Source organism: Dermacentor variabilis, chromosome 6 (genome assembly GCF_050947875.1).
Source record: "Dermacentor variabilis isolate Ectoservices chromosome 6, ASM5094787v1, whole genome shotgun sequence".
Classification (NCBI taxonomy): Eukaryota; Metazoa; Arthropoda; class Arachnida; order Ixodida; family Ixodidae; genus Dermacentor; species Dermacentor variabilis.
Window position 1 is genome coordinate 94,168,546 of NC_134573.1, and position 15,546 is coordinate 94,184,091.

At 46.0% G+C, this 15,546-nt stretch overlaps 1 protein-coding gene across 1 annotated transcript; it reads left to right on the forward strand.

Moving 5' to 3' along the window:
• The first annotated feature begins 1,166 nt into the window (after positions 1-1,166).
• Positions 1,167-15,370, forward strand: LOC142584270 (NADH-cytochrome b5 reductase 3-like). The gene is made up of 4 exons (XM_075694412.1): positions 1,167-1,397; positions 4,201-4,416; positions 13,819-14,084; positions 14,879-15,370. The coding sequence occupies exons 1-4, from the start codon at positions 1,167-1,169 to the stop codon at positions 15,090-15,092; spliced, it is 927 nt and encodes a 308-aa protein (XP_075550527.1). The 3' UTR covers positions 15,093-15,370.
• Positions 15,371-15,546: the final 176 nt, after the last annotated feature.

A 15,546-nucleotide genomic window follows, 5' to 3' on the forward strand; every position in this document is an offset into this window, starting at 1 on the left:
TTCTAAATAGCTGTCACATTTTTTATAGACGAGTATAACGTGAGCTGTCTTCCGTTCATCGGGTCCTCACTATGAGGGCCACTAGTCGATATTGTATTCAGGTTTAACCGCATCGCGACTACACCGTGGTATGAAAGAGAACCAACTTAGGATGCTAAAAGTGCCCCATGGCGCAGATTCACGCCTGTACTTGCTTTAGAAAACACACCAGTAAAATAAGTACTAATATACTGAGCGATATACTGTTGATCTTTAACAGGGTTGCCATCAACCGAAATCTGCGTCACGTACTTCTGAACATGGCTCAAGTAATGCCAAAATTTTCTTGGTTCATTTCTTACAGCGTTAGGTACTGTTGTTGTGAAAAAGAAGTCATTGCACGTGTGAGAGCGCATTTGATATCACTAATGACAATAGGATTGGGAGTACACCTTTCAGCCCATTTTGGTTTTTGTTTTAAATGAAGAGTCTTTCGCGCTATTCAGGGTGTACGCTTGTGCACTTTCTTTTGCTTGTGTGCTGCAAATGTATTCAAAGAATTAATGCACATATGAGCAAACCTTTCCCATAGCAAAGGTTTCCATAGCATATCATACTTTTCCGCAAAATCACTCAGGCAATTTTCCGTATGCTCAATCCCAGAAGCATCATCAGCTCTTTCGTAATCGTTGAAATAGCATTTGTCTCTTGTTTTAAGAGAAACAAACTTCACTAGAGGAATTGGAATATATACAAGACAGAGGCCCGATAAGCTTTCTCCAATTGTAACAGTTTGCTCTGTAAAATCTCTCCTTATCAAGGCCAAATATAATGTCGAGTAGATGAACCTTGGATGCGAGTGAGCTCCTTAACAAATTCAACCAGATCGTGAGTGAGCATAATATCAAATACAATTTTAATATTTTTGTCGAACTTGCTTAATTGTCCCTTGTAGTCGCTCCAAATCCCCACTGCGAAATTAAAATCCCGGAACATCAAAATCTTTCTCACTTTCATAGAAATAATACACTCACGTAATTTAGCGATTTAGCCAACGGCTCACCACCAACTCCTTGAACACACTTCACCCCCTCGCCCGCCTACCAAATTTTCTAAGCGGGTTCTGTCACGTCGGGTAGGGAGCAGAAGAAGAAGATGACGAGGCCGCGCATTCCCGTCGTTCTGCGATGCCGTTCCCCGAATTGAGGCTCCGACGACCATCGCTGCTGGTCGCGGTGCTGACGTCCGCCGCAGGCCTGTTAGCGGCCGTGCTCGTGTACCGCAAGATACGCAGCTGCGCGAAGGACAACGTGCTCCTTGCCGACCCCAGCGCCCTGTACACAGTCATGCTGAAGCACAGCGAGTCGATCGGCCACAACGTAACGCTTTTGCGCTTCTCCCTGCGCAGCTATGGACAGGTGAGGCGACGATGACCCGCACACACCGTGCTCGCAACTGCGGCTCTCTATTGTTGGCCAGGATATTCATTCCACATTTTATTCGTTAATTAGTTTTTTTACTAGCTTTTTACGAGTATTATACACCGTATACAAAACCAAGGAAGCAACAGCCCCTGACTATATATATACATCTCTCACCCCTAATAGAACAGGTTTCTAACCCCCCCCCCCTCTCCGGAGCCTCGCGTGACGGAAGACGGCCCGCTTCCTCCCCGCTTTCCTCCGTCGCGTGCGCGAGATTTAGCCGCGATCACCGGCTCACCCTCGCACGCTTTCGCTCCCACATACAGCAGGCGGCGCGGAACGACGATTTTATCGCCCTGAACTTTATACGGAACCTCACGGCGACGCCAATGGCAGAAATGCGCCTGGAGCGTCCATATAATTGCTATCGCAATAAAAACCTTTATGTAGCATGTATTAGGCAACAGAAAGCAGCATCGAGAACATTTCAGGATGGTATGCAATTTTTCATTGACGATTTTACTCCGAGTATAATATTTGAACAGGTAGGTCATTGTGAATATGTAATCAGGCGGAATACAAAAAATAGTCTGACGTGCTCCAAGCGACGGCAAACAGCATTACCTCGTTTATGTTAAGCCACGTGGCACTTGGATGTATATATATATATATACTTTGACCCAAATTACTCGGGCACATAGTATATGCCTTAATAAAGCGAATTACTTTCTTTGAACGTTCAGCTTTTCGTTTACATTGACAATCATCGTCAATTGTTTCTGCAGATTTTTTTCAAGCCGAAGCATTGTTTAAAGTGCATGCCAAGGTTTTCTTTCAGTCAACCCCTTAGTTGCCTCCGCGCTCAGGCTGTTTTTCTGGGAGCGGACGTATCGCCGTGACGTCATACAGAGTATACATTGATAAAAGGTTTACTGTGAAGCGCGTATTGCCTCGTTCCCGGCATTTCGCACCAGCCATAATGGTTCGTTTCTTACTTCAGTCCGGAACTCTGTAATAAAATATTACGTGTCCGATGGCGGGATTTGTGCCATGGCCCCAGCACGACAGCCCATTGCCTTAATCTTTAGGTCACGTATGCTTCTCTCGTGCCGACGACGACTATCTCCTTGAGACGATTGGCACGTGCACCACGTCGCATAGCAGGAGCGAGAGCACGTGGGTGTGGACCAGTTTCCAACCAGCCACATACTTAGCACTGCATTTCGCGTGCACTTTTCCTTTGCTTTTATTGACTTCGGTGAACTTGTTAATGGGCTCCGTTGCAGTAACTGTAAACATGCAAAATAGTGACGTCGGTATGATAAACGACCAGATGTTTCAAGTATATGAGCATATCCCCAGTGACATAATGATATCGATGGGGACGTCGTTATCATGCGCACTACGTTCCATACTCGTCCAGCGGCAAATCACCTAGAATTAAGGGGTACCCTTCAGGACGTTGTCGAATTCCACCATATCCATGGTCACATTCGCCAGCTCTGATTGGCCCAGAGGGCTGCTACAGCCTCTTCGATCCACTCAAAGTGCCTCCATTACAGAATTCAGTAATATGGCGGAATTCTACGATGTCCAGAATAGTGCCCCTGGTGCACTGAAGAGAGCCTGTGGAGTTGGAGCCTTCACCAAACAAAAAGCGCTCGCTCACCACCAAATATTGTGCGCATGCGTTGACAGGGGTAAATTCTCGGCTATCTTGGCGTCGCCAGCGTGACGTATTCGACTTCGCTGCCCGGAACGCTGGAAACGCCGGCATGTACCCGCGCCCTTTGTGTTGGTTGCAAAGCGCACCAAAATAACGCGCCTTCCCAGCATTCTAGGATAGCGTGTTCTATTGTTTCGGATTATAGAAGGTTAGCTTCCCCAGTGAACAAATAGACCCTTCTTCTGCATATGTATTTTAACTTCAATCGTGTCCTTAGGTAATTTGCAGAAAAAGAAGTTGGCGCGTGATTATGAATTTATTCGTTTTGTCCTTTTCAAAAAATGTGCCCTGGTGTTGTTAGTTAAGTAATTACCTATGTACAATGCGCATCAAGTGAAAGATGTCAGCAATATCTTCGAACAGCGCTTTTTCCCCGGTCCAGAAGAGTATCGGCGACAAAAGTCATTTGCATGCGTGGTACGAGATAGTCGTAGCCATGACACAAGAGAATAACAACCTTACAACTCACCATCCCTCATGCAAACTAGCGCTTTGAAACGCTATGTGACATAGTTTTCCCGGTGCACTGGCTTCGCAGCCATCACATTTACTCTTCAGAGTAAATGGATCGATGGCCGTCTCTTTGTTATCGCCGTGCCATTGCCATCATCATGCCGCCGTCTTGCCGTGGTCGTCACGCCATTGCTCGCCCTACGCGCACATGTTGCACCGTCTGGTTACACTTTACGAAACCCCAAACGATGCTAGATGGCTAGCTACGTGCAAATGCTTCGCATAACGTCGTTTTCATAGCGCATGGGATGAGAATACGTTTTTTTTTTATTATACACTTACAGTCATGGTGAAGTTCAGGACAAAGTTGTCTTGCCGGCATGACACCAGTTACGTGGCAAACCCACTTTCGAGATTTTGACCATTGCAGTAGAAAAACACCTGCTTTGAAACATAATTTGCGTTCCATTTTTTTTTTTTACCGTAGCGCCATGCACATCCCACTTGCGCATTGAACTTAATCCTTACTGACATGGTGCCGTGATTTAACAAAACCTTATTTGCTGCCAACGTTCGGAATGCTGGAAGGACAATTCACTTTGTTTTATTTCACGGCAGAGACTGGGCGTGCGCGTCGGTGAGCACATAATGTTGCGCGCACTGGCCAACAACCGCCTGCTCATGCGGCCCTACACCCCCGTGAGCCTGTGCGACCGGCGCGGAAGCTTCGAAATCATCGTCAAGATCTACAAGGCCGGCGTGTCTGCCGAATTTCCCAGGGGAGGACTGATGTCCCAGTTCCTGGACACTCTCCAGCCGGGAGACGAAGTACAGGTATCGTTGTTTCGACGTGTTCTCTTTGATTTGATGGAGTATATAGGCTGCGCAGGCGTCGCACAGGCACTTTTGGAACTTGCGTATTCAAGCAATCTATGTAGATGTCATGGGTGTATCGTCTGCGCCGCCGGCCTACTCCTACGCCACCTGGATACCACAAGGTCTGTTCACTCCGATCCATGACGTCATGCTACCTGGCCCGACTGCCATAGAATCTAATGGGGATGTTCCCGAGTAAGCCGCGGTGATTTTGACGTCACCGCTTTCGTAATGGAAATTTCAGACCAGGCAGCATGACGTCATGGATCGGAGTGAATAGGCCTTGTGCTATCTAGGTGGCGTTGCCTATTCCCGAATGCAGGGATTTTCTTTTATTGAGGAGCTTTACCTTTTATTATCGTTGACCTTCCTGCCTGCCTTCTTTCTTCAGTATCTCTCTGCTGACGGTGGCTGCGGTTTGTATATTTTCGAAACGATAACAAATGTCGTCTGAAAAGATGTAGAGAAAAGACGCTAAGGATGCGTACTCTCTCAATCTCGTTACACATAGGTTTATTTTACAAAGTGCAACATTTTTGTAAATATGTTCCACTTTCTTAGTGACGCTTATAATACGTTATACACACACATATACACACACACACTATATATATACATATATATATATATATATATATATATATATATATATATATATATATATATATATATATATATATATATATATAGGGGGTGAGTGGGTGGGTGCGTGTGTGTGAAGGAAGTAGTTATTCGGATCCGGTGTTTAATAAATTGGAAAGATGGAAAGAGAGCAGGGGAACATTCAAAACTGTCGCAGTTTCGCCCGAAAGGCGAAGCATCGATTGCGATAGCAAATTAATGGACAGCTATGCGAAGTAAAGTTAGTAATTTTGTCGACCGTAGAAACTTGTGAACATAGGAATGCTAAATAAATTAACAAACATGGTGTCACGCGCGCGCACAGAAACATGAACACATCTCACTCGATGACCGCGGAAACTTGCTGTCAAAACGCTGGAGTGAGGAAGCGCGGCAGCAGCAGCGAGCGAATTGGCATTCGTACTGCGCCTCGCATCGACGCGAACTAAGCCGCGAAAACAGATGTTCGCAGATGGCTTTCAAGATACAGCGGCCCGGGCGGGCGCGCGGCCGCCCGGGCCCCGCGGAACAGAACGCACCAGCCCCCCTTACTTAGCTTCCCCCGGAGGCTTTCGCGCAACGGACGACGGCGCGCTTCCTCCCCGCTTTTCTCTCATGCGTGCGCGAGACTGAGCCACGATCGCCGGCTCACCGTCGCACGCTATCGCTCGCATACGGCGACGATTCCATCGCCCTTGGATTTTAAACAAAGTCACGGCGACGCCAGAAATGCGCCTGGAGTGTCCATATAGTTGCTATCACAATAAAAAGTAATAAACATTTTCTTTATTTTCAACGCCACATTATATATTATATATATATATATATATATATATATATATATATATATATATATATATATAGAGAGAGAGAGAGAGAGAGAGCAGTGGTAATAAGCTCCATCTATGGACCAACGCTCTGCAGCAAATGCTCCAGTTACTAATTAAATATTGGTAAGTAGAACATTCTAACGTTGTATTTACTGGAATGTTTCACTTACTGCAAACGTGCTCTACTTGCTAAGCGGAACCTATGCATGCACGCACAGCTACTACTGCGCGGCAATTACACAGACTTGAGCCGGAGAAGATGAGCAGGTGCATTAACCAAGATTTTAGGTGTAGGTAGTCTGACGCGGGCACGGTTAATGTGTTCCATCATGCGTGGGGATCTCTAACAGCGAAGTGATATAGGTGGTAACATACGCGTGCATGCAGATAAGCGTCGCAGGAAAAAAGGCATATACATAGGATACGGCTCGGCCCCTTTGCAACTGTGGCAAATGAACATAGAGCACCTACACGACTAGTATATCGCCTATATGATGATGATTTATTGGCATCCCCTTTGTAACAGGGTGGTGACAAATGGTTAATTAGCCTGCTCAATTTACTCAAGTATGCTATACATGTTTTTCATTCCAGCATTGTTGCATGCATCTCCTTAGTAATTTACAGGGAAGCCGCTAGCCTCTGGCCGATCGGGAAGTATCGATCTGTGCTCACTGAAATACAGAAAGTTGCTGGAAAGGGGCTTTTCCGAGTTTCGCACGTAGCAGAATGATGTTTCCTTGTATATTCGAATTACAATCCAATGCTATCACATCTGCAGGTTGTGCGCGAGTCGTAATTTAAAAATTTTGTCACGCATTATAGTTTCAGAATTTGAATTACTAGTTCAATAATGCACTTGCGCCAAGAACACGGCCTAAGAATGAGGATGTATGCTGCATTTCCACACACCTGCGTGGGGATGGGCAAGGCGCCTCACTTCAGTGAGTGGCTTGGAACGGCTCAGCTCACCAAAATTAACTGGTTTATTTAAATCTCTGACCTGTGGTATGCATAGTCTAGTTATTTGGCTCTGACAAAACGGATATATGCATTAGTAGAATGAGGCACAAATTCTGAAACCTTCCTTACCTTGGTCCCCATTGCAATGCCTCTCCTAGACTCTCCGCCTCTTCCCCCGTTATCTGTGCATGAGCACGTGGTTGTTGTCTCCTCTGTTTGACGTTGCGCGTATGTGATTTTCACGGTGTTCTCTTTGTGGCGAGATTGCTCGTTAGCATGTAGGCTTTAGTTACATTACACCTAGTGCAGTACTTGATGACACATGTGATGACGAGCCGTTTGTGCCAAGACGCCATCGAAAGACTTTTTGGCATTGTCCAGCAGATGTCTGGCTGTAATGACCACCCAACAGCCAGCCAATTTTTTATTTCCGTGAATACGCAAAATTTACAAAACTGGGCGAAGCCACCATCCCAAAGGAATGTTCATTCGGGAGCCTTAAGGAGCCTGCTTAGTGCTTCTAAAGCAAAAGAGAAGTTCCCATAGGAGAATTGATGAGCTTCTGAACGTTGCAAATCTAACAGAAGCATATGAAGTGCTTAGTGTTTGTGAATTCGATCATCGCTCCCCGATTGTTGAAGCTATTGATGCCAGGCTTATTTTCTACATGACAGGCTATGTCGTGAGGAAAAGTATTGCGACCACAAGGTGTGCTGAACGCTGCCAGCAGCTCCCGCAAGGATGGATAGATGAATGTTACGAGTGTCCTCTTTGGAACGAGGCGGTGGGTTGCACCCCCAAGCTCTTGCTATTATACTGCCTAATTTCCTACCTAGGTTAAACAATAAAAAAAGAACACTAATAACTCCCACAACCAAATTCTCTGATCCCCTATTGCGAACTGTGCTTTTGTACGTCTCCGCTTTTTGTCGTTTCCCTACTTTTATTTCACCAATCCTCCAATCGCCTCTTACTAATGCCTATTGCGGACATGTTTACCACTGCTCCCGCTGAACCCAAGGCCTTGAAGGAGGCCAGTGGTGCCTAAATTGACCGCTGGGTAGACGTCTTCACATTCTAATAAAACATGCTCCATAGTTTCCCTAGCTCTCCCATACTTCTCCAACTACCCCGGTCATGCGCTAATTGTGGCCATGTTGTCCCTGCAAACTTCTTAATCTCATCTGTCCACCTAACTTTCTGCCACCCCCTGCTACGCTCCCCTTCTCTTGGAATCCAGTTCGTAACCCTTAATGACCATCGATTATCTTCCCTCATTACATGCCCTGCCCATGCCTATTTCTTTTTCTTGATTTCAACTGAGATGTCAGTTACTCGCGCTTGTTCCCTTACCCAATCTGCTGTTTTCTTATCCCTTAACGTTGCACCTGTCATTCTTCTTTCCATAGCTCGTTGCGTCGTCCTCAATTTAAGTAGAACCCTTTTCCTAAGCCTCCGGGTTTCTGCCCTGTACGTGAGTACTGGTAAGACACAGCTGTTATACACTTTTTTCTTGAGGGATAACGGCAACCTGCTGTTCATGATCTGAGATGCCTGCCGAACGCACCCCAGCCAATACTTATTCTTCTGATTATTTCAGTCACATGATCCAGATTCGCGGTCACTACCTGCCTTAAGTATAGATGTATTCCCTTACCACTTCCAGTGCCCCACTACCTATCGTAAACTGCTGTTCTCTTCCGAGGCGGTTAAATATTACTTTAGTTTTCTGCAGATTAATTTTTAGACCCACCCTTCAGCTTTGCCTGTCCAGGTCACTGAGCACGCATTGCAATTGGTCCCCTGAGTTACTAAGCAAGGCAATATCAGTGAATCGCAAGTTACTAAGGTGTTCTCCATTAACTCATATCCCCAATTCTTCCCAATCCAGGTCTCTGAATACCTCCTGTAAACACGTTGTGAATAGCACTGGAAAAATTGCACCTCCTTGCCTGACGCCCTTCTTCATTGGGATTTTGTTCACATATATCAAGCCCTAGTTGACTGTTTTCCAGTCTCCTTTCTATGCCCTTAACATGGAGCCTATAGAGGTGCCAATGAAAGCCACCAAGCTGGTGCTTTCAAATGTATGCTCCGAATGCAGTAGGAGATGACAACCCTTTGCAGCAAGGATGGTTGAAGCTCGCAGCTGCAATTTTTCCTTCGTTCGGGAGCCAGACCACTACTACAGCGGTGACGGCCGCAGGTCTCTACGAGTCTGGGCACAGGCACAATCTCACCAGGGTTTTGGGGGAAACCAGTCCGCATATGTGCCGGGTGCTTCCCGAAGACAAACGCAACAAAGCCCAGTTTACGAAATGGGTATCCGCTTCATTATGTTGGCGAACGCAATGGTTCAACCGCTTTTCTTCATTGCTACCCTTTCCGTAATGCTGTTTGTGTATCTGAATAGTAGGCACACATTGTTGGCGCAGACTTATACCTCAAACTACTCCACACGGCATGATGCTGGCACACATAATCTTACTACCAAGGAATACACGACATCGCCAAATAAGTACCATCAATGCCACCTGAATGAATGAATTTATGAACACGCATGAATTTGTTATTGGAAATGCGTACGCTAGTCAACGAAGTCACCAAACGCACGGGTGAATAAAAGCGTGAGTTAGTGCTCCACCACATGATGCAATTCCACTGCGTACGTCGACGAACTGCCCTTCCTGCTGCAGTTTTCGCAATCTGAAGTTTCTTTAGTTGCCCGCTTGGAAACGTGCAAGGCTCGTCTTACCAGCTTTTGATGTTTGTTTTTTCTATTGTTATGAAATAAATAAGCCACACCATTTATTTAAAGACAAAGCAGCGCTGACCAAGGTGGATGGTCGCCATGTGGCAAGACCGCGTTTAGTGCTTGGCGTCGTAGGCATTGCACTCCTAAGGCACAAAAGATAACAAAGAATTCAGTTTAGTACAGGATACACACAGACGCAAAACAAAGGGACTTCGCATGGTAAATCTGCTCCGAGAGCATCAAGGTGTAACGACTTCACGAACATAGCGCAAATTTTTGAGCGAAAATCAAACAGCAGTGAGCTGCTGCAAATTGCAGCAGCTCACAGCACTCATTGCCCTGAACTACTGAACTGAATGAATGAAGCTGTTAGAAGAGCGCTCGCCTGTAATCATTTGGGTAAAATAAAGTGTGGCCTAAGCACCTTACAAACGAGGCAAGGCGAGAACTTTGCATTTACAAAAAAATGAACGATAGTTCTGCACGGAGAAACTAGCAACCGCTCAACATGCGCGAAGCCTCGCAAAAATACATCTAAACACATGAACAGCGTGACAGCGACGATTTAACGGGTGGCACAGAACAGCAGGATCAGTTCTTGCAAGCCTCAGAAGCTTTAACATGGAACACGATGTACTCGTACAGTGCTCGTGCACCCTACTAAGGGCAACACAGTAAAGAAGCGGCAAACTGTATAGAGGCAAGCGGCATTCAGAATGCAAAGCGAAATACTTTTAACCTGCATGCAGCACTGCGGACAAACTGAATGAAAGCATTGGCAGCCCGTCATCAACTTCATTGCTTACCCGTGTAAACATGGTCAGGTGCAAAAAATACCGCGATCGCTAAAGAAAGTGTGATAACAAATTTCCGACTGAAAGGTGGCGATCCATTGCTTCCGCTGCTCCTGCTCCTGAGGCCTCGAGAGAATGATTAGAATCGTGCCGCCGTCAAGCTTTTGCAGTTATTTGAGCACCCCACGAGGTAACAGATGTTCTTCAAGGTGCTTTGAAGCTTTGGCTACTGCACACAAGGAACGGATGCTGCTTATTTCGCTCTAAAAGCGTGAATCAAACAGTGAAGCATGAACAATTATGCAAAAAAATTGCTGGCTCTTCCCTCATCGAGAATAGATGTGAGCATGAAATGGCAACCGGCAAAGCGGATTGGTTGGAGATGACACTAGCCACAACCGTAAAATGGGCGTAGTGCATGTTAGCAGCGGCACACCCCACCACACCATTGCATCGTGCGCCCTGATACATGTGGACACTGCAAAGCTAGAAGAAGAAAATCGCCAGGTGCCACACAGAGTGGCGCCACCTCTTGAAGCGATGCAAAACCCACACTGCGGAACTTGCGCACTGCTGGCCTTCAACAGAGCACGCGCAACCGTTTCAGCACCAAAACTATGGTGCCTTGTATCTGGCTTTTGAATGTCGCTATTGGAAATGAGAAATAAAACTTCAACGTACTAGAAGTTACAGCTTGAGTGATATTGTGAACAAAAATTAGGAAGAATTCGGAAGCAATATTTTTTATAACTTGTCTGGGCCGTAACTAGCGTACGTAATGCAGTCCTCTACAAAGGTTTAGGGGCGAGAGGCCGTATTTTCTTAAGTTTTGACTGGTTACCCTGATGATCTCGTTTTGTTTTCCAAACTTGTCCAACAACGGCAGAGTATTTTGTCTCAACGTCACTTAAAGGTCACCATCAACGAGAGCTAAAAGCATTTAATACTATGGTGGACGGCTGCTCCCTTTTCAGAGTGCACTTTGCAAGGCCGCCAGCAGTGGCATGCACGTCGGCATGCGCTACACATGTAGCGACGACCGGTGGCACCAGGCGCACTGTAGAGGTGCAGCACACGTGATCACAGCTGCATGTTGACCACAACTACACAGCATTAAGCATACGGAGGGACTAACATGAAATACGAACTATAACATATAAAGATGAAATAAAGCTGCGGAACAAACACTGCGCTAAAGAAACTGTTGTCTTTTTTTACACGCGCAGCCTTTTAAAAGGAAACACGCGAGCGCATGGCCTGCAATCCACCCTGGCCGCTTATCGCGCCACCATGAAGTGACCTCGATAAGCTTTGCAGATGCTAGCAGCAACTAGAGATGCTATTTTGAACTTTATTTATATACTCGACCATAGCCGTGAATCGGTATTTATGCATAGTTTTTCCCAATTCTTTCAGAAATTACTAAAGGGACCTCTGCTATGATATAGTGCCTATAAGCCTGATGCGCTGGATTTTTGCATATACCGTGCCACGGCCTGGTGGTGAGCAACGAAGTTGTCTGGGTAATACGAGTCGCAGCTCTCTCCATTGGGTTACGCTGTCAGCGGGCTGTATCGCCGGTCTCATTTGCTGTGTGCACTCAGGCTTCGCGCCTTAATTCACTTGATCATTCAGCTACTGGGAAATACATCACGAGCATGCCCTGTTCTTCGTTTAACCATGAAAAAAAAAGTCTGGAGCAAAAATTTAGTAGAGTCTTCAAAATTGCGGGGTGGTAGTATTTTTTTTTTAATCATTATTATTTACCAGTATGCCGTTACATATGACATCATGTGACCTGAGTGGTACATACTCAAGAGCGGCCAGTGAAGTGCGAGTGCATCTGCGACTTCTCGTGCATTGTGTACGCATTCGGCAAAGTACTTTGCTTCCTTCGCAATGGAAGGCAGGTTACAAAGATAGTATGCGCAAAATTTTCCAAAATTCACACCACAGCTTGCGAGCAGATATACCACGGCACCTTGCATTCTTACAGGGGGCCTCGCGTTTTGTACTGCACCCAAACCGATCAAGGCAGCATGGAGGGCACTGTTAACCGGTGTTTCTGCAGCGCCTCCTGAGGCAGCACGATGTGCCTTTGGGAGCTGCAGGCATGGCGGTTCAGCCAGCATGATAATGATGGTCAGCAAATGGACTTGCCTAAACGTCACGCTTCTGGCTTCAAACGGCTTTGTGAATTTGCAAATTGGTCGGCTTCAAGATATTTTCTTACAAACGAAACAATTCGCAGTGATTATATGCACGTGTACACAGAGTCATTCTGCCTTCTGCATTCAGAAAAACAGCATTGCTTCATAATCCAGGCCAATGCAGTCATATACAGTGTAGTAAACAAAGACGCAGGAGCGTCTAAAGCTATAGGCACGAAGTTCAGACAACTCCCTGTAAGTAGCCACAATTACCACGGTACCTGAACCATTGAAGTGCCATGCAAAGCTCCTTCTGAAAATTTAACAGGGAACTCCCTGGTTCTCCCAGGTGCCAAGTGCGGGCTTAAGTAGCTGTCAAGTCTTTCCTATAGCCGCCTGTTGGCGTCACTGTGATCAGTCGATGTGGAGAGCACGCCACGCGTTTGTGTGTTCCCTTTCATAAATGTTGTGTGTGTATACATGCCGACTATTTGCTTAAAAAGAAAGCAGAGCATCCTCAGATATGTATTAGTTGGCATTGCGTTCATGGTGCAAGATGCTGACTGACAAACACACACACGCGCGCACGCACGCACATGCGCGCACACACACACACACGCACGCGCGCACGCACACACGCGCGCACGCACACACACGCGCGCGCGCACATGCACACACACGGAGTTGCGCCCGTGTAAAGCACCGCCTTTTATCCCTATTCGGCTAGCGCCAAGTATCATATGCAAGACCATCTTCTCCGTTCTTGCCACGCATGCAGCATGCGGTGCAGCACACATGATACACTGGCTCAAGCTTTTCAACACTAAGCTGAATATTATAAACATTTCCCAATCCGATTCGTCGCAATTCCATGTCCCCTAAATAGGTAGAGATTTCTGCATAAATAGATGCATCACATTTTCAAGTCCAAATAAATACCCTGATATTTATTACGTGCAGTATTCTCTTGCATTTGTCTCAACCCCTAATATACCTTGTTCATCCTTGCGCCTAACATAATTACACCCCATCCCCGTCCCATCTGCAGAATATATGTTTTGTTTTCATTTTGGCATACTTTAAAATAAGATTGTTCTCAATACACCCTTCAGACTGCTGCTTCCTTCATTTATGCCTACATGTTTCAAACTCCGTATCCTCGAAAAAAAAAATTACTGAAATTTGATTTAAATCAAATATCTCTGAGCCTTCAGGTAACTGTGAACGTGACCACTGGCACATCGCAGATACGGGGTCCCAGAGGGAAATTCGTGTACGAAGGCCATGGCAGCTTCGTCACCGCAGAAGGCGATCGGTTACCGCCCGTCAAACGGCTGGGCCTGATCGCGGCTGGCAGCGGAGTGACACCAATGCTGCAGCTGCTGCGAAATATGTTCGCAGACAGCACAGACTGCACGCTTGTGCGCATGATCGACGTCAACCACAACGAGAGCGAAATCATCGCACACCGGGAACTCAACGAGTACACCAGAAGACACTCCTCAACCTTCAAGTAGGCATACACATCCCACTCTGGACCATGGCGTCATCGCGGTCTGCACTGCCCAAATCCAGAGGAGTGCAAAATTAATAAAAATCTTACTGTTCAAATTCAGTATCCGTTATCCCACAGCGCGGGTAATGAAACGGAAGCAGAGTAATACCGGTGTCACATGGGCAAGAAGTATTTATGGCTCCCCCTTCATTGTATGCAGGTTTTACTTCCCAAAATATTTACGTGTACTTCATCTACGCCTTGACTCGACAATGCCGCCATGGCTTCTGGTATCTCGGTTGTCATAATTGGATGTTTTTTTGTAATCTATGCAAGGTATATATTATTCTGCAAACTGCCCAATAACCTCATCAATGCCAATGACGTCATTGTAGAACATCCCCTTATAAAGCCAGCCTATTAGACGAGGTTGATTGAATATTGATAAACCTCGTGCCGAACTACGTGGCAAACATTGCAGATAAGCTAGAAAACGCTCATGCCTGCGAACGGAGTAGGCCCTGCATGCCATATTCAACATATGCCATTGCCATATTCAACAATGCTGCAGGCGTCACGTGAAATGCGAAGGTTAGGGGTTTGGCTCCCACCTGCAGCAAGTTGTTTTTTCATCCACTTTAATTGCCATTAACTTATCGTTCCTTTATTTCATTTATTAAGCACAAGTAATTTCCCCTAAGTTGTCCTTGGTATGAGTGTTTGTTGTTTTGTTATGACCTGCATTGCATATGTCATTTCTAAGCGCAAATTCTGAGCCAATTCCTAAATGCTCCCTTTCTGTGCTGCTGCAGGATCTGCCATGTGTTGTCCGAGCTGCCCTTACTGCAGCCGATGCCAGGCGTTATTCAAGGACCACTGAACCGCTACATCATGGCCGCACACCTTCCTGCTCCAGACTCCAAGTCTCTCATTCTGTGCTGCGGTCCACCAGCACTCATGGACAACGTATGCCGGCCAGCACTTGCGGACATAGGCTACAAAAATGAACAAGTTCTCTTTTACTGAGCCAGTCACAATGAAACGCCACACTCTATAATGAATACTTTCTCAACGCTTTATTGAATAAACACGCAGCACGTTATTGAGGTGGCCAACTGTGACAAATTTAAATTAAGTGTACTGTACCTTAAAGTGCGATTGGGCGGGTATCGTTCGCAATTTCGGTTGTACTTTGTCTACAGCACTTGTCCTCGTCGATTGTTACTTTGCCATTCGAGCGTTTCACACTGTAACCCTTGCGCTGTTTAATGTACTACCAGCAGGCTTGTCACAAATTGAGACACCTTTAGTGCAATAATATACTGCACTGTCATAATGACATAGGCAGGATATGCTGTGATAGAAATGCAGGCCTGCACATTGGAAATAGAAAACGGAGCTTTCATATGGACTAAGAGAAGGCTCATTCCTGGAGTTATTAAACAGTGTACTAAACTTTTCCTTCACTTCTCATTTCATC